Source organism: Pectinophora gossypiella, chromosome 17 (assembly GCF_024362695.1).
Source record: "Pectinophora gossypiella chromosome 17, ilPecGoss1.1, whole genome shotgun sequence".
Taxonomy (NCBI): domain Eukaryota; kingdom Metazoa; phylum Arthropoda; class Insecta; order Lepidoptera; family Gelechiidae; genus Pectinophora; species Pectinophora gossypiella.
In genome coordinates this window covers 7,430,136-7,447,702 of record NC_065420.1, presented here as the reverse complement: position 1 = coordinate 7,447,702, position 17,567 = coordinate 7,430,136, and the positions used below count along the sequence as shown (strand labels likewise).

The 17,567-nt window shown below is 35.1% G+C and overlaps 4 protein-coding genes across 5 annotated transcripts; 1 reads left to right on the top strand and 3 right to left on the bottom strand.

Annotated features, from left to right (window-relative positions):
- Positions 1 to 4: 4 nt before the first annotated feature.
- Positions 5 to 7,438, bottom strand: LOC126374493 (ejaculatory bulb-specific protein 3-like). Its single transcript, XM_050021163.1, has 3 exons — positions 7,292 to 7,438; positions 1,368 to 1,554; positions 5 to 808 (listed from the first exon to the last, which is right to left on the bottom strand). Exons 2-3 carry the CDS (start codon positions 1,546 to 1,548, stop codon positions 621 to 623), a joined length of 369 nt encoding a protein of 122 aa, XP_049877120.1. The 5' UTR covers positions 1,549 to 1,554; positions 7,292 to 7,438; the 3' UTR covers positions 5 to 620.
- A 424-nt stretch (positions 7,439 to 7,862) lies between these two features.
- On the top strand, positions 7,863 to 9,419 carry LOC126374620 (EF-hand domain-containing family member B-like). Its single transcript, XM_050021309.1, has one exon. The coding sequence runs from the start codon at positions 7,863 to 7,865 to the stop codon at positions 9,417 to 9,419; it is 1,557 nt and encodes a 518-aa protein (XP_049877266.1).
- Positions 9,420 to 9,421: 2 nt separating this feature from the next.
- LOC126374495 (allergen Tha p 1-like) lies at positions 9,422 to 12,497 on the bottom strand. Its single transcript, XM_050021166.1, has 2 exons — positions 12,238 to 12,497; positions 9,422 to 9,846 (listed from the first exon to the last, which is right to left on the bottom strand). The coding sequence occupies exons 1-2, from the start codon at positions 12,416 to 12,418 to the stop codon at positions 9,665 to 9,667; spliced, it is 363 nt and encodes a 120-aa protein (XP_049877123.1). The 5' UTR covers positions 12,419 to 12,497; the 3' UTR covers positions 9,422 to 9,664.
- A 1,122-nt stretch (positions 12,498 to 13,619) lies between these two features.
- Positions 13,620 to 17,068, bottom strand: LOC126374484 (allergen Tha p 1-like). 2 transcript variants are annotated; one of them, XM_050021154.1, is made up of 3 exons: positions 16,969 to 17,068; positions 14,534 to 14,741; positions 13,620 to 14,273 (listed from the first exon to the last, which is right to left on the bottom strand). In XM_050021154.1, exons 2-3 carry the CDS (start codon positions 14,727 to 14,729, stop codon positions 14,086 to 14,088), a joined length of 384 nt encoding a protein of 127 aa, XP_049877111.1. In that variant the 5' UTR covers positions 14,730 to 14,741; positions 16,969 to 17,068; the 3' UTR covers positions 13,620 to 14,085. The 2 variants fall into 2 exon arrangements, with proteins under 2 accessions (XP_049877111.1, XP_049877110.1); XM_050021153.1 differs by lacking the exon at positions 16,969 to 17,068 and adding an exon at positions 16,294 to 16,454.
- Positions 17,069 to 17,567: the final 499 nt, after the last annotated feature.

Here is a 17,567-nt window from a genome sequence, read left to right as displayed (position 1 = left end):
ATTTCTAAATAGCATATTCATATTTTCTACTTCTAAATGAAATTAATACCTCTGTATGAAACATAAAAATAAATGCTGGCAAAAAATAATATTTTTGGTCGAGTGATAATTAATTATAGAATATTTATCTCTCAATTGTAATTTAATTGAATGTGCATCGGCTAGAACAAATGAACATCTATATAATTTTGAGACTCAAACTGTTTTGAAAACACAGAGAAGTGCATTGATTTTTTCTTTTTCAGTAGTTTAGAGGTCAAAGTTTTAGATAAAATATACCTAATTCAATCTCTTGCTGATCAAAACAACATTAATATTTTACTTTAATATAACCCTTGAAAATTTTGACACAAATCCACATTGTAGTTCCTTTTTTTGTTAATTAATACTACAGCGATGGGTACTTAATTCAAAAAACAAAGTCATATTTCAATGGTAACGTTGTAGTTAAGTATTCAATATTCAAAGTAAAATTAAATCAAAGTAACAAAATATCAATTGTCATTGTTCATGTATATGCAATTTATAATATTATAATAAAATATATCATTAATATACGTATTACATCAAACATAGCTCAGTCTATAAAACGCCTATAAAAAACTAATAGCAATTGTCATCTAATCAGCTTCCGCTAAAAACTTATTGAAGGATTCTTGGTATTTATTATCCTTGTCAAACTTATGTTCCAGCTGTTTCCAAGACTCAGGGTGCCTTTCCATTACTGCTTTGATAACTTTTTTTATGAGTTGTTTCTGTTTAGGGGTACATTTTCCACACGTCGTTTCCAGTGCTTCAGGTATTACTTCTGAAATTTAAAACAGACAAAATGGTTATAATTGAATAAAGTTAAACTTTTATAAATTCAGCAATAATTTTTTTTATATAATATTCAAGCTAAGTAACAAAAAGTCTTAGTTCGTCTGTAAGCACCCTAACAAATATACGAGATTCCGGAGGTTATGCACATAGTTGATAATGACGTATAAATTCAAGCATTGGATCCTCAAAATGTAGCAATTCTACCCGAGAACATATTTTAAGTAATAATTAGATATAGAAAAATCTGCGATAGAAAGTTTAGTTCGAGGCCGCCTGATAAAAAAATAATGCAATATATAGTCCCATCGTCTTTGCGTACAATTATTTTCCTCGCGTCTCAATTATCAAGATAATCAAAAAGACAGAACTGGCTATTAGTATTATTAAAAGCTTGAAATGAAATAAATTGCTCTGCCGTAGTTTTTCTCATTACAATCTTGGAATCTTTAAAAGTAAAGTGAAAGGTATTGAACAGGTAAGACGTGTACCTTAGTCACATCTTCACTTACCAACCTATATCCAATAACGAAAATCAGCTTACTTACTTTTAAAATCCTTGGCATCGGGAGTGCAGGGTCCCTGGTCGAGGAAGCATTTGGTGTAGCTGAGCAGGATCCTGTCGTTTTCAAGAAGCGGCTGCACGTCGAAGTTGTCGTAGCGAGAGCTATAGAAATCCGCAGCAACAATCGCGAGTACGCATGTCGTGATGACGAACACCCGATGCATTTTCAACTGGAAAATAACACGGCGAGTATCTGATATGAAATTCAGTGCCGAGTATGGTAGGTGTAGAGACTATTCATCACAGCCTCTAGAAAGTACTGGTAGGTTCAGTAGCATGAGGCACATTAGGGCTTGGTTAGGGCAGGAGGTTGCTTATGTTGAGAGCGTGAGTGTACTTCGCTACACTGCAGTTTCCCTAAGTAATTTAAATAGGTACCTAATATTTTATCTTCTAGCTACATATACAGGGTGTTAGTGACATCGTAACGAAAACTTTGAGGGATGATTCAGGCCATGATCCTGAGTTGATATCAAGTGTAATTTTCCGTCGCAAAAGTATGGAACAGAAAATAATTTCAAAATACACTAAAATTTTCATGAATTTTCTGACAGTAAATTTCACTTGATATCAACTCAGAATCATGGTCTGAATCATCCCCCTCAGTATTTGTTACAGTGTCACTAATACCCATACGCACTTGTATGGCTACCGTATGTACTTGTATGGGGTGTAAGTGACATCGTAACGAATACTGTAAAGTAAAGTAAAGTAAAGTAAAGTAAACCTTTATTTGTGTGAATACAGTACATAATGATGTTATACAATACTGAGGCACATGTGTATTCAACCTGCATGCAGGCATACAAATATTTGATTTTTACAATTTCAGCAATACAAATAACAGAATAAAATAGATTTCAATTTTACAAATACTAATGATAATATTAGATATAAAAAAATGATAATATTCTTTAGTCAATATTTTTATCCCTATCTAAATATTCTTCCACACTATAAAAGCAATGCTGGAAAAGCCAGTTTGTCAAAGCAGATTTAAATTTAGGCATTTGTGTCATTTTTAAATTTTCAGGGATGTTATTATAAATTACTATAGTCATATTATACACATTTTTATCATAAATATAACACTTACTAGGAGGACGATAAAGCATATTAATATATTGAGATCTGACTCTCCTGCTAGACACATCTCTAATAGTTTTAAAAAATTCAGGATGTTTTTTCACAAAAATGCAAGCGTCTCTTATATATAAACATGGTAAAGGTAATATTTTAAGTTCCAAGAATAATGGTTTACAGCTTTCTAAGAACCATGCATTGCAAATAGCCCGAACACATCTCTTCTGAAGCTTGAAAGCTCTATTGATATCGACAGAGTTACCCCAAAGTACAAGGCCAAACGTGAGTATTGATGAAACATAGCCATGATAGGCTGTCAATGCGCATTCGATCGACACATTATTTCGTAACTTTTTTAAAGCAAAAGTAAAACGACTTAATCTTTGACATATGTGATCAATATGATTTTTCCAATTAAGGTGTTCGTCAATATTTACACCTAAAAATTTAAAATAATTCACTTGTTCGATTAATACATCGTTATAAGTCAGTTGTAATGGTATTCGAGCGGAATTATACGATAATATTTGCATGACTTTTGTTTTGTTTATGTTTATTACTAAATCATTATCATTCATCCATTTAACTACATCCGTTAATGTTTTATCGATTTCATTTTCAATAGAAATTTTATTATTACATTTAAAAATTAGAGTCGTATCGTCAGCAAAAAGTAGACATTTATGTTGTGTAACACTTGGAAGATCATTAATGTAGAGAAGGAAAAGTAGCGGCCCTAGAATGCTACCCTGAGGAACACCAGCGTTTGTAGTTCTAAATTTGGATCGGTATACTAGCTTTGTGAGGATGTTTCGAGACTCATAGTTTTTTCTTATCTCCGTGCATTGTTTCCTATCCATTAAGTAGGTTCTGAGCCAATCATTGGCTCTACCTCTAATGCCATAAATATCTAGCTTTTGTAGCAGTTTGTTATGGTTAACAAAGTCGAAGGCTTTGCTCATATCCAAGAACAAAGACACAACTGGAACTTTCGTATTAATACTCTCAGCAACATACTGTATAAAATTGAATTGAGCCAATGTGGTTGAGCTTCCCTTTCTGAAGCCGAACTGCTGATGATGAAGTATTTTATATTTGCTTATGAAATTGACAATCCTTGTGTGAACCGCCTTTTCAAAAATTTTAGATAGAATGGGCACTATTGTTATTGGTCTATAGTTATTTGTGTCAAGTCTGTCACCCTTTTTAAATAATGGTTTAACTATAGACATTTTAAGTTGTTCTGGAAAGACACCTTCAGTAAAAGATAAGTTAATTATATGAGTTAGTGGATAGCTCAAGAAATTAGCACATTTTTTAATAATTTTAGTAATCAATTCATCATAACCACTAGTGATGCTATTTTTGAGAGACATAATTATACGATATGTTTCTTTTACATCTACTGGATTCAAAAACATTGTATGAGGATTAAATTGCAAATTACGACTGCTAACAGATGAACCCTTAGTTGAATTTGTACTTGAAGCATTAGTTAAATTCACAAAGTAATCATTAAAAGCATTACAAATGTCATAAGGGTTGGATTGAAGTTGATCATTATATTTAATAATATTAATATCATTATCATGTCCAGTATTTCCACCCGTTGAAGTAATAATATTCCAGGTAGCTTTACATTTATTATCGTGTTGGGAAATATATTTTGAATTACTTAATTTATTTGATTTTCTAATACATTTTTTAAGAATAGAATTATATTTTTTAAAGTTAATTTTATTCAATGTTTTATTTACTTTTGTATTTATGTATCTTAGGTAAAGACTACGCTTGCGTTTACAAGATACACGTAAACCTTTTGTCATCCATTTAAGTTTTGAATGATTATTTTTTACTTTGACTTTAATTTTTGGAAAGCATAAATTATAAAAAAGCTGTAGAATGTCATAGAATTCCGTGAAAGACTCATTTGAGTTATTGGCATTTAAGACTTGAGAAAATGAAAGATTTTGTATACATCCGCAGAATTTACTAATGTTGTCCATACTGTAGTCACGCTTATATTCAAACCATGTAGAGTACGCTTTATTACGTTTGATGTTCAATGTCACTGTTTGTGCGGTTTCATGATCGGAAAGACAGAGAGTAAGGATTTCGGATTTTATAGGTTTAATATTTGTAGCGATTTGATCTAAACATGATTCCTTTCGAGTTGGGGCCAAAATATGAGGTTTAAAATTAAAAGTATGTAAAATTTCAATAAGTTCCGTAGTCGCCTGATTATTTTTCAAGATGTCTATATTCCAATCGCCGCAGACAATTATTTTCTTATTTTTAAACTTCATAGTAAGTCTGTTCAACAGTAGCTCCAACTTGTGAAGAAACATCCAAATATGAGATTTAGTTACATTAGGAACTCTGTAAATATTAATAATGACAAGACCAAGACCTATCATTTCAATACCGCAACTTTCGAAGAAGAAATTAGTTGCTAAGTCCGAAGCTATGTGTACAGGTTTTGAGTCAAATCCTTTTTTTATCATAATACACGAACCACCTCTGTTTGTGTTACGACAATACGTCGCCGCTAGCTTATAATTACTTAAGTTGATGTTTGACTCGGATCCCAAGCTTACAAAAGTTTCAGTAAAACATAATACATCTATATCAACATCAGATTCCTTAAGATCTAAGAGTGTTAATTCTATTAACTCAAGTTTATTGCGAAGTCCTTGAATGTTTTGATGGAGAATAGAGAAACCATTATTTACGTGTAGTTTTACATCATTAGGTACGAAAAAAGTTGCAATTTTCATTATCAGTGTCACAGATATAGTGTTCATTAATGTTTTTAATTAAAGCATTTAGATCTTTTACTATGCAATGGAACCCGTAATTATTCAAACATCCATTAGTACTTGAGAACATTTCAAAAGAGCAGTCCAGATTTTTATTGGTATCTAGTAGGAAGGCATACTCATGGGTTAGGATATCATTATACAATAATTGATTAAATGTCTCTACTCTCAGGTTAAAGAGATTTACATGCGGACCATATTTGTAATTTGGGGTGCAGATTATTATATTTGTATGTTGAACACTTTGAAGTTTTCTCTTTATGGAATTCACAACTTCTCGAAAATTTTGCGTATATTTGAAGTCAGTGTCACCAATAAATATTATACAGTAATCAAATAGTGTGTAGCCTTCCAATTTCGATTCGAGTCCATGAAGCAGCTGATGTATACTGCCGCCGGTTGATAGATAATGACAAATATTAGTCTCCTTGTGATATTGTTGGAAAATGTTTAATACTTTGAGTCTCTTTATGTTACTTACTAAACATATCCTCCTTTTTGACTTAATAATATTCAAGTTAATGTCACGATCGTCGTTAGTTTTTGATTCAGATCGGTCATATTCAGTCTGATTTACAATTACATCATTCTTCGCTTGTGTTCGGTCTTCTTTATTTTTGATCACGGTGTCATTCACGCTAAGACCTCGATACAACTGATTTGGATCTTCATTTATTAAAACGTTTCGTTTAGTCTTACTCTTTCTTGAAGAACAACATTGCGTACCTATTTCTGTTTACTTACGTAAATGTTTACATTTGAATTAAATCAGTGGTTAAGATGTTGACAAATCGTTCTTTACTTTTTGGGTCACCCAAAATTAATGTGGGACTTTCCAAGCTACATTTCTCAAAAACAATATGGATGGCGCTGTACATATTTTTCTTCTTTTTTATATGTATGTTTATTATGACATATGCACCTTTTATCTTTGTTTTTGGGTATAAATTACCCTTATATCCAGTCCCCCCCTTTATTAAGCCCGCCCCGCCCGGCCTTTTTTATTTTACCCAGGCATAATTACATCTTCTACCCATTTATTATTGTGATCAAAATAAAAAGAAGCAATATAGGTTCAAAGATTCTTTATTCTCATTAAGACATGAAATAAGTCACTTACATGAGAACAGATTACAATAAAATAAATACTAATGTTCGCTCGTACAGAAAATTCACAGTTAACTTCACAATTCACCACACTTAATTTATTTCACATTAAATTACATTCCCATCACGATCCCCCCAAAAACAAGTTATGGTTGATACTTAATTATAATATATTGAGCTAATTTACGTTTAAAATCATTTAAAGATTCGATATTTTAACGTAACGCAATATATCAACGTATTTCTATATATGTCATCCAAATATCAAGCAAAAATTTGTATTTTAAAGTAATTATGTACCCGGTAATGAGAAAATAAATAATTATCACATTAAAGCTGTACAACGCCATATAATATAATGTATATTGTTTTTGCTGAACGAAGCCTGGAAAGTCTCTCACTGGTAAACTTGGGGTCAAGACAAAATGAAGGATTTTTTGATAGCACTCAATCATGTTTTGGAAAACTGACAAAGAGAAAATTAAATCCCTAATACAACGATATTCAAATTTATTTATCTCATTTAATTCAATTATTTACATTGCTTTTTAATGATGCTTACCATGAATTATTTACTTACCATTATTATGTTATTAAATATCCTTACTATCAATGCCCTTGTTGTCACACCCTATTATTAGAATTTCACATATGTACCTATTGCACTGCATAATTATAAGAAGAGATTTTGTAGACTTGTTATGTAGGTATATTACATAACCATCTCCCGAAGCCCTTTGATAAAACAATGTGGTAGAAAAGCCTGAGATGATATGAAATTTATTTAAGAGCCACGCTCTTGTCGGTGTACCATTTCTTGCTTTATACGTTGGTAAAATTGTGCCAAAAATAAATTATGCTTATTTCTACTTCAATTGTTATAGCTTAGATTACTTACGTTTGGACTGATGATATTTGTTTTACCTATAATAAATTAGTAAATCACAAAGATGTTCATATAATCCCTTCTTGGTAACGCACTACTGAGTGTGACGGAAGCAATCCTCTAGTTTATATAAAGTCTGTTGTCATTGTCCTTAAATGCAGACTCGACAAACAAACCCGCGATTATAACGATCTCAGGATGTGTGTGCAATGCTAATGGCGACATTATCCGATTTACTGCCGTATCTGTCCTCATGATTCATGTTATTTCCTACTATGGGAACCACATTGATTTTCTATAGCTGTTTACATTAACTTGCTCGCCTCAACCTTACAATGTTTGGTCAACTCGTAACGTCAGTCATTGTGTTAAGATTATCAATAATGCAACCTCCCTTCTCACTGTATTAGATTTTTTAATCTCATAGGCTGCATGAGAACAGTGATCCATCGCCGACATCGCCGATATGACAAAAGTGACATTTAAGTAAAGACATTATGACTCGAACAGTTTTATATTTAATACTTACATAATTATTTATAAAATACGTTTATTTATATAAAGAGGAACTTAATATTGTAAAATGCCACTTGAGTGCCAGCGCTTGACAACGGGAGGGAAGGGCAACGTGGGCAAGTACATCGAGAGGGATGCCCGCATCTGCGCAGCGGGTGTGCCGTCTTCGCAGGCGGACGAGACCGTCGGCCGCGCGCTGCAGCACTATCTGCTCAAAGATGAGGTGGACGCGCTGATGAGTGACGCCATCATCCCACCCAAACCCCCTCGCCCCCTCCCGCCGCTGCGACAACCCTTGCCCTATGACCGCCGCAACGCCGGGCTCAACACCTGCGTCGCCAAACTCGTCAATCCACCCAACCAAACCAAGTTTCAACAGCTCACCGCCGATGTGAAAGACACTGTTTACCAATCTTACTGGAAAAAACCTCTAGGCCAAGTACCCGATCCTATTCCTATGTTCCCGAAGGGTTTCGACATACATGGCACGACGTATGGAAAGAAATTACCCTACGAAGGAACTCTGTACGATTTAGTTATGCCGAAAATTCCCTTGCCAGACTTGCCTCCATCTAAACGTGCCGGCGTGCAAGTGAGACGCAACTATTGCCAGCCCGCTTTCAATCCAGATTTAACTTATGGCTACAGAACTAAAGTAGATCCGCGAGGTATTTACGCAAAATGTGCTCTTACAGACAATAGAGTAGTCGAAGGTACAGCGGAGCGAACTTGCAATAATTTTATTCAGGCTGACTTTCAGGTCAGGAAGCAGCCAATCCTGGGTAAAGTGTTAGCCCCCAATAATAATATTAGTTGTGTACCCGAAGGTTATACATTTGGTATGTTAAAACGACCAGAAAATCTTCCTGAATGTCTTACTTTCTGTGAGTTGAACCCTGGTCGGGTATTTTTCCGAAAATGTTTAGGACATCTTAACTCTTTACGTAAGATTTTGTCTACTCGATTTTTACCAACATTCTTCAAAAAGGCTTACTATAACCTGAAATATTTTGATAAAGAAAAATGTGGCTGGATACCTAAAGAAATAGTTTACGAGTATTGTGGATCAAAACTCATTAGATTCGATCCTAGTTTAATCGAACCTTTATTGTGCATGTGGAAGGCTTTCGACGGTTCCAAAATTGAGTACAAAACATTTTCTCACATTTTAAACTTTAAGGAACCTTTGCCGGAACTTCCTAAAGTGCCTGATCTTCATCCAGACTGCTTAGATTTTCGGACCACTTATGGGGAAATGGTGAAACCTGGCCAAGACCCCGGACCACTGATGAGAGCAGGATTACCTTCAGGTAGATACATGGATACGGATTATCCTGTAACGCCTGAGGGGTATTGCAAAGCTCATAGAACTTGTTTACCACACGAGTCAGATATGAACTCATGTTTAAAGCCGAGCATATTGACATTGGTGCATGTCAGCCACCGCGACTTGTATGCAAAACGTGAGCCGCATGTGGTTCGTAGGGTGTTTGAGGCGGCGGGAGATACGTTCACTGAGGAAAAATTCAACGCCATTTGGGAAGAAGCTAAAAAGTATCATTCACTGGGATGGGTCTGCTATGAAACTTTCCGAAAAGCGTTGGAAAGTTATAAAGAAACGTAAACTTAATTTTTCTATAATATTTTAGTTTTATTCAATTATTATTAGATACTTACTTGATTTTTATCAGTATATTGATGTTTTTTATTGACAATTAATTGTTTTAATTATGCTAAAAGCGTATTCCAAAAATTTAAATGTTAAAATTTATTTTACGTAATGAAAGGAATAAAAAATGTAATTTACATTGAATATAGTATTTATTTTAATATCACTGTTTTATCACAATCTCTAACATACAACTTGCATCAAGGCTTGAGGTAGTCTTTGAAGGCCTCCCGGTACTTGCCCTGTGGGTCGTAGTGGGCCACAAGCTTATCCCAGATCTCGGGGTGGGTTTTCTTCAGCTCCCGTGCTAGCTGCTTGCCCATTTGTTTCTGCTTCTCAGTGCATTTGGCGCATCCCGTGGCCAATGCCTCCGGTAATTTTTCTGAAAGAGAAGGGTGATGGTATAGTCTACTTCATCATTGCCATCAGTATGGATTATTTAAACGGGATGGGTAATTTAGAACTATTGTTGACCGTGGGGCGCTGTCCCTAAAGTATTTGTAGTATTTGTTCAGTAGTATTTTTTGCAGAATCGATTTCGTAGATCGTACCTGCCTACTGATCATCAAAGACTTTTACGATGTTCTCAGGAAATAACAAAAAATATTGAATAAAAACTATTTTAGATATTAGTACTCGATAAGAAAACTTTCTCAGATATCATTCTGAGATGAAAAATAATTGTCAACTTGTAGACAAATAACAAAATAAAAGATCGTAGTAAGCACTGTAAGTACTGTAACGTACCAATAATCAAGAACTGAATAAAAGTAACATTTTCCTTAAATCAGTTTTTCAAGAAATTTACATTATGTTAAAATGCAAAAAGCATACATCAGGTGGAAAAGGAAACTTAGGAATGTTTATTGAGAGAGACCCTAGGATATGTGCAGCGGGTATTCCGTCGGCGCAAGCAGACCAGCACGTCAGGGGCTGCCTACAGCAGTACCTGCTCGCGGATGAGGTGGACGCCCTGGTCCACGACGCCATCATACCGCCAGCCAGCACCTACTTCACCCAATCTCTCAGGCAACCCCGACCAGACAAACGCAACGCCATGTTCACCGAAGTACAAGAACTCATCAACCCTCCCGTCAAAACAAAAGCACAAACTCTGGTCGAAGATTTCAAAGAAACAGTATACAAGTCTTATTGGAAAAAACGCTTAGGTGAAACAAGCGATCAAGTACCATATCTACCTGCAGGGTTCGATATGAATACCAAATTTGGAAAGAAAAATCCTCAAGACTCTTTATATGACATAGTCATGCCTGCTAACCCCGATCCAAAAATGGCTCCCAATTTGGAATCGGTTGGTGCCCAGCTTGATCGTAACTATTGCAGACCAGTGTTTAACCCTGATCTTATATACGGGCATAGAACCCATCAAGATCCAAGAGGAAGACTAGTAAAATGTTGCTTGTCAGAGGACAGAGTGTTAGGAGGCGATGCTTTGGCGAAAGCCATGAACTCAATACAAGCAGATTTCAAAGACACTAATCAAGCAAAGCTCGGTACTCCATTATGTCCTAATATAGAGGATGTCAATCTGCCAGAGGGATTTGCATTCGGTAAACCTAAACCAGAACATCCAGATACTTTTTTAACACTAATGACCAGGTGTAAGACAAATCCAGATAGGGAATTTATTAAAAAATGTTTAAAGCATTTAAATACCATACGTTATGACAAACATTATATTTTGTCTAAACGCTTTGAAAGAACATTCTTTTCCAATTTTTACTTGAGTCTAAAGCATTTAGATGTTTGTAAAACTGGATGGCTTCCTAAACAACAGGTTTATAGGGAATGTACGGTCAAGTTCTTGAGGTTTGATCCAGCACTTCTAGAGCCATTGCTGTCGGCATGGAAGATTTATGATGGATCTCAAATTAAATATAAACCTTTTGTTGAAATAATGAATTTCCATCGGCCCCTTCCCGAATTGCCGAAAATATGGGATATTCCAGAGGAATGCCTCGATTACCGCACGACATACACTGAGATGGTAAGGCCAGGACAAGAAGAGGATAAGAGAGGTAGGGCAGGAGTACCCTCAGGCAGATATTTCGATAAAGATTTTCCAGTAACACCTGCCAATTGTTGTAAAGCAATTCGCAGCTGTCTCCCAGAAGAGTCAGATGCAAGAAGTTGCTTGAACCCGAGCATCATGACAAGATTGGGCGTCAGCCATCGTGAGGCATACGCCGCTCGTGAACCTCAAACTGTTCGAAGAGTCTTTGAAGCAACCGGTTATAAATTTACAGACGAAGAATTTGATGATGTATGGAATGAAGCTACGAAATATCATTCACAAGGTTGGGTTTGTTATCACACATTCAACAAAGCTTTCGAAGCGGTTAAGTCTACTAAAAATAATTAATCGTTAAGAATAACATACTTACACATTTGTTCGTAATTATTTTACTAATTTTACATTACCAATTATGATTGTTCATTTAGTTTGTCATTAGCTCATTTTGCTTTTTGTATTTTTAATTAGTTAAACCTGAGTCGGTTTTAATAAATAGTACCGTCTTCCGCAATTATTTGAATTTCATTTAAATCTGACTGTTGACTTTCAACCATTATTTTCATGTTCAACGTGTATAAGAAGTATGTCAATGGTGGACAAAATATGTTACTATAAAATGACTCCTGACCAGACGCGTGGGATACCCCAGGTTAGACCCAAAGCAACGGTAATATTTATATAATACTTATATTATAAAAGAAGAAAAAATTCGGGAAATTATTCTGATAGTCTACTCACCCTTAACTTGCTTCACCTCTGGAGTACAGGGGCCTTTATTCAGCAAACACTTCGAGTATGACAGCAACAATCGTTCATTTCCTAATACTTCAGAAATATCGAAGTTGTCGTTTGCTGAATCATATTTTTCTTGAGCCAGTACGGCTACGGCAAAACACACTGTAAGTAGTACCACCTTCATTTTGTGATTCTTTGGATTTCTTTGAGTACGTTTCCCTTCGACGTTCGTCGTTTATATTGTGGTTGGTGTCCTGCCTACCAGTATATATACGGCTGTATCAAAACAAAAATACGTTCTCGGAACAGAGCGGACCGCATTATAATTCCTATGTTATTTATGGTAATAGAACTTATAAGAAATATGCTACACTAGCGTCCACGCCTCACTTTGTTTACGTTTATGCTGGTTATATCAGGAAGGTGTGGTAATTCTGTTTTAAATGCGCTCGTAGTCCACGTGACATGACATGCAGTGAATGTGAGACCTTGATTATTTAGCGGAATTAATTTAACCATGAATCTGAATTCCTCTTTTTCCCGTATATACAATCATCCCTCAAAGTTTTCGTTAAATTCAAATTCAAAAATATCTTTATTTAGTAGGTAACATAGTCACACTTTGAATCGTCACTTTTTACATAACGAACGTCTCATCCGCCTAAAACTACTGCAGCTTCTCACAACCTGTATAATTACGATGTCACTAACACCCTATATTTTATACTTTGACCCATCAGTCTCATAAGTATTTGTTTTGTTTATGTAGCAGGTACCTTGTTTAGTAGAAGTAACCAAATTATTAAAAAGATATTTAATTAAGGGAATTGGTCCAAAGTCTCGGGTTGACCAAAAGGTGCAAAGGTTGGTGCGAATGGGTTTGCACATACATTCGCACCAACCTTTGCTCTTTATACATATGGATCTTTACCGGTTAACCGCAAGTGACGTTAGCGCGACCATTGAAACCATGATAATTGATCAATCAAATCATTAAAACTGCGGAAAATCTTATAAGTATTGTATTAGTTTATGCTACATAAATTACATCTCATTCTTACATAAAATACAAACGTACTTGAATATAATCTAGGAACGACGTAACTAGGCATTCATGTTCATAAATAAATACAAATATATAATTATTACCTACGTATAAATAATAAATGCATCGTTTACATGATTCAAAGCACAGAACAGTGAGGTCTTAGGACATTCATTACTTATAAAGAAACCTTCCCTCTGCGTTGTTGGGATAAAAAGATAGTGAAAGATTTTTACGGTACGCCTTTAACATTATGTTCATACCACATTTTTGTTGTACTATTTTCATAGCAACATTATAACATTGCGTGGTTACAGTTGAGATATATGACATCCCCCTAAAGATAAGTAGAGCCGAAAAACCGAGAAGGTCTTTCCCAGACGAAGAACATAATAAGACATAAATATTACGAAATTATATATCCTGATTGTTACAAATATTGTCATAATCATCATCAATCCGCACTTGAGCAGCGTGATGGAGTATGCCTCATACCGCTCTAGTTAATTGAGGGGAAGCCTGTGCCCATCAGTGGGACGTATTGTGGAGGACGCAAGAGAAATTTGTCAAAATCGAAGCAAATGGAATTCTATGATCTCTGCTTACAATTATGACTCTGCTTACTTATGATCATTTCGACTAACATCCTTCTTGCTTTTTTGTAATTGTTTTAGTGGAAATTTGATATGATATTGTTGTCTTTCTTTTTGTGTGTGGCGTCCTTTCATAATAAACTATTTCTATTCTATTCAAATGGGAAATAGGTGTGAGTTTATGTATGTAAGATTATGATCAATTTGATTAATTTATTGTCCAGTTAGGAGGAAGTTGTAAAGTCCCTCTCTGTTGAGCCGCTGAGGGTCGTACTTGTCCAGCAGCTCGAGGAAGCGCGGCTCGCTCTTAGCTCTGATGCCCATCAGCAGTTTCCTCACCACCGCCTTCTGGTTGGGCGAACATCGCGCGCAGGCTGTCGATAGCGTCTCTGGTAGCACGCCTGGAATTCGGTAGATATTTATAGAACGTTCTTTATCTCGAAATAAAAAATAAGTACCTATTTATAAACAAGTTTAAGTTTAAGCTTTCCTATGTCCTATATCAAACAAGAAGCCATAGAAATCGAAATTTATCGGAGTGACCTACACTTTGCTTAGGGTCTCTTAAAGACAACATATTAGTAGATATACTCTGCGATACTCGGAAAGTTGTATTTTGGTCATCAATTGTCATCTTACCATATAAACCATGAAAACTTACGTTTAAAATTCTTGCCGTCCTTCGTACAGGGGCCTTTATCCATGACACACTTGTAATAGGCGAGCAGCACTCGTTCGTTCTGGATGATGGAGTCAGCATTGAAGTTCTCGTAACGGTTGGGCAGACCCTGCCTGCGCTGCGCTGAACACAGCGCTACTACCGTCAGCGCGCACAGACATACCAGCCAACTCCTCATGTTTATTGTGTCCTGGTACTGTAAGGACATGATACACCTTAATTAATAATTGTTATTAAAAAAATCTAGTCGATTATTGTCTTTTCCCTATTGGATTTCTCTATCTATTGATCTACACTTACATATAGGTCAGAAATTCGATCGCATATCTAATCCATAGAGTTGGCATTACCGTTCACCGCGTTCCCAGACTTTTACAAGAAATAATAATTTTATGCATTCTTTGCTAAAATACTTTCAAAGAAATAGAACTCCCTGAGTAAAAGTAATTTTAAAAATCGACTCTTCCTTACAATTATCAATCTATCATGATAAACAAAATCTTATATCAGACAAAATCCTCTATTTTACTGGAAAACTAAATATTTTTGAGCCTTCAATAACTTTCCAGGCATATTAAGTAGATTTTCGGCCGCTCAACTCCCTCATATGAAAAAACAAAGGATAACAATAATAATATCGATATTTTAGGACGTTTTTTTTCCAACGTAACCGCAATTTGATTAATCAATAAAAACAACTATATATAGATCAGATGACGTACTTGTAATATCGTATGTAAACAATTTTTTGCATCATGCATGCCCTGCCGATCTTTGATATTTGATTAGGTACTTATTTCTATAATAGGGTATGTCCCGTGTTAACACAAGGCTGCAATCCTTAAATTACTATGTTTTAATAACATAATTATATATCACAGTCAACATCATGACTATTTATGTCTGTAACAAATATATATGTAATATAGATGCATACTATGCAGAGTCCTTACTGCTTCCAATTTGTTACCTACCTAGTAATACCCAATCTTCCATAAATTACGTCAACAAAATCAAACTCTATCACAGTAACGGCCTGTTAACGAATTCTCTAGTCTAGTGGTTAAGCCAAAGGTCATGAGGCGGTCCCGGGTTCGAGCCCAGTGGGGACAAATCACAAAAATCACCTTGTGGTCACGTGATTGTCCGTAAGTAAGATGATGCGTGCTTCGGAAGACACGTTAAGCCGTTGGTCCCGGTTACTGCTTACTGATATAAGTATGTGGGCATTACATGAGCCATATAAGGGCCTTTGGCGGCTCGATAATAACCCTGACACCAGGGATGCTGAGGTTGGTAATCCACTTCTTAAACCACACGATAGAAGAAGAAGATCATAGTAATGAAATCAAATATTTATAGCAATAAATACAATCCAATCTGTAAATAAACTATTGATATAAAAGCGCACAAAGGACGTTATAGTGCACGTACAAAGTTTTTTTATAATTATTAAAACACATTAAAACACATTTTTTATAATTATTAAAATCAAATCAAATCAAATATACTTTATTGCACAGAACTACATAAGGGTGGGTGGGTCTATTAAGGGTGTTATTATCCGTTATTGTTTATGGTTTTTGTGTCTTACCGCGTTTAAATCAGGGATATGACTCTTTTTTATAATTTCTTAAACTTTTTTCCTTTAGCTAAACTAAAGTGTAGTAGTAGTAGTAGTAGTAGTTATAAGTTGTTTAAAATAATAGTAAACCACAAGCTTTATTGGTTTGCGTACGTACCTGTATATAAATAAACCTTTTTTAACTTAGTTTTATTTTTGGACACACACGAATTTATCATTTATATGCACGAATATTGTTTTTTTCTTTTACTTCCTTATTTGTCTAATAATCTAAGACGAATGTTTTCCGCTTGATTACCTATACAATACTGACATTGCTGGGGCATACTTTCACAGTTACTCTTACTAACACGTTACTTTCTAAAGCGTTCAATTGTAAATAAGTGCAAGTAAACTATACTTGAACAAAAACATTGTAACCGAACTACTTATATAGTTTTCAGAAAAATACGTGTTATGAAGAGTAATTCAAACATTTTTCTACCAACTGACACTAGATGCACGCAATTTATTGGATTTTTATAATAATTATGCATATATTCATAAAAATGATAATAGTAAGTCCGGTTTCAAATCAAGACACAACATTTATAAAAGATTTAAACCTTTTTAAATGAACTCTATCTAACACTTCTATAATAGGAGGCGATCATAAACGAACCTATACATATTTGGATCAAAACAAAATCCAAACAAAATAACAAAACTACAAGTATTGTAACAAAATTTACAAATAAAAACATTACAACTAAATGACAACGAAAATATATCCGCGATATTTTTTTAGACAATATATTTAAAGTTATTAAAGATAAGAATAGTGAGTACTTACTGGAAGAAAGTAGAGAGTGTCCTCCGAGAGTGAACGCTGGTGTAGGTATGGCCGGTGCCCCGGGGTGCATTCTCCGACGAGTCGAGCACTTGAGAGCCGGTCCGAGTAACGGGTCGCATGCTAATGTCACGAAGAAAGCACTGTTTACCCACACCTAGGCATACAAGTGTTAATATTACTCATGTTCTGGTCCTATTCCCACTGGCGGTGGCGCCAGGCCTTAATGTATGCATCTACTTTCGTTCGTAGTCTTTATTTTTGCCATCTTATTAGGTTTCTGGGACGTTTACTTTATTTTTTTATTGTATCAATCAAAACACTAAGTTCCAAAAGTAATTAAATACACTAGATAATTTTTATTTAAACGAGAAATTGTCATTTGGGTAACGGTCCCTTGCGTGCTACATCATTGCATTGGTATACAACAAGTAAAAGTAAACAATATTTATCATCTATCTAGTTCTATTTTATAATTATTTACTAGTGGTTCTAATACATAATCACCAACCCGCAGTGGAGCAGCGTGGTGGAGTATGCTCCGTATCCCTTCCGGTTGAACGAGGGGAGGCCTGTGCCCAGCAGTGGGACGTATATAGGCT

Bases quoted from the DNA above. Each gene is read 5' to 3' on its own strand.
- LOC126374495 (XM_050021166.1), bottom strand. From the start codon at position 12,418: ATGAAGGTGGTACTACTTACAGTGTGTTTTGCCGTAGCCGTACTGGCT. The intron at 9,847-12,237 runs GTGAGTAGACTA...CTTCTCTTTCAG, and splicing joins AGAGGTGAAGCAAGTTAAGG to AAAAATTACCGGAGGCATTG.
- LOC126374493 (XM_050021163.1), bottom strand. From the start codon at position 1,548: ATGCATCGGGTGTTCGTCATCACGACATGCGTACTCGCGATTGTTGCT. The intron at 809-1,367 runs GTAAGTAAGCTG...TTTAAATTTCAG, and splicing joins CGATGCCAAGGATTTTAAAA to AAGTAATACCTGAAGCACTG.
- LOC126374484 (XM_050021154.1), bottom strand. From the start codon at position 14,729: ATGAGGAGTTGGCTGGTATGTCTGTGCGCGCTGACGGTAGTAGCGCTG. The intron at 14,274-14,533 runs GTAAGTTTTCAT...ACCGAATTCCAG, and splicing joins GGACGGCAAGAATTTTAAAC to GCGTGCTACCAGAGACGCTA.
- LOC126374620 (XM_050021309.1), top strand. From the start codon at position 7,863: ATGCCACTTGAGTGCCAGCGCTTGACAACGGGAGGGAAGGGCAACGTG.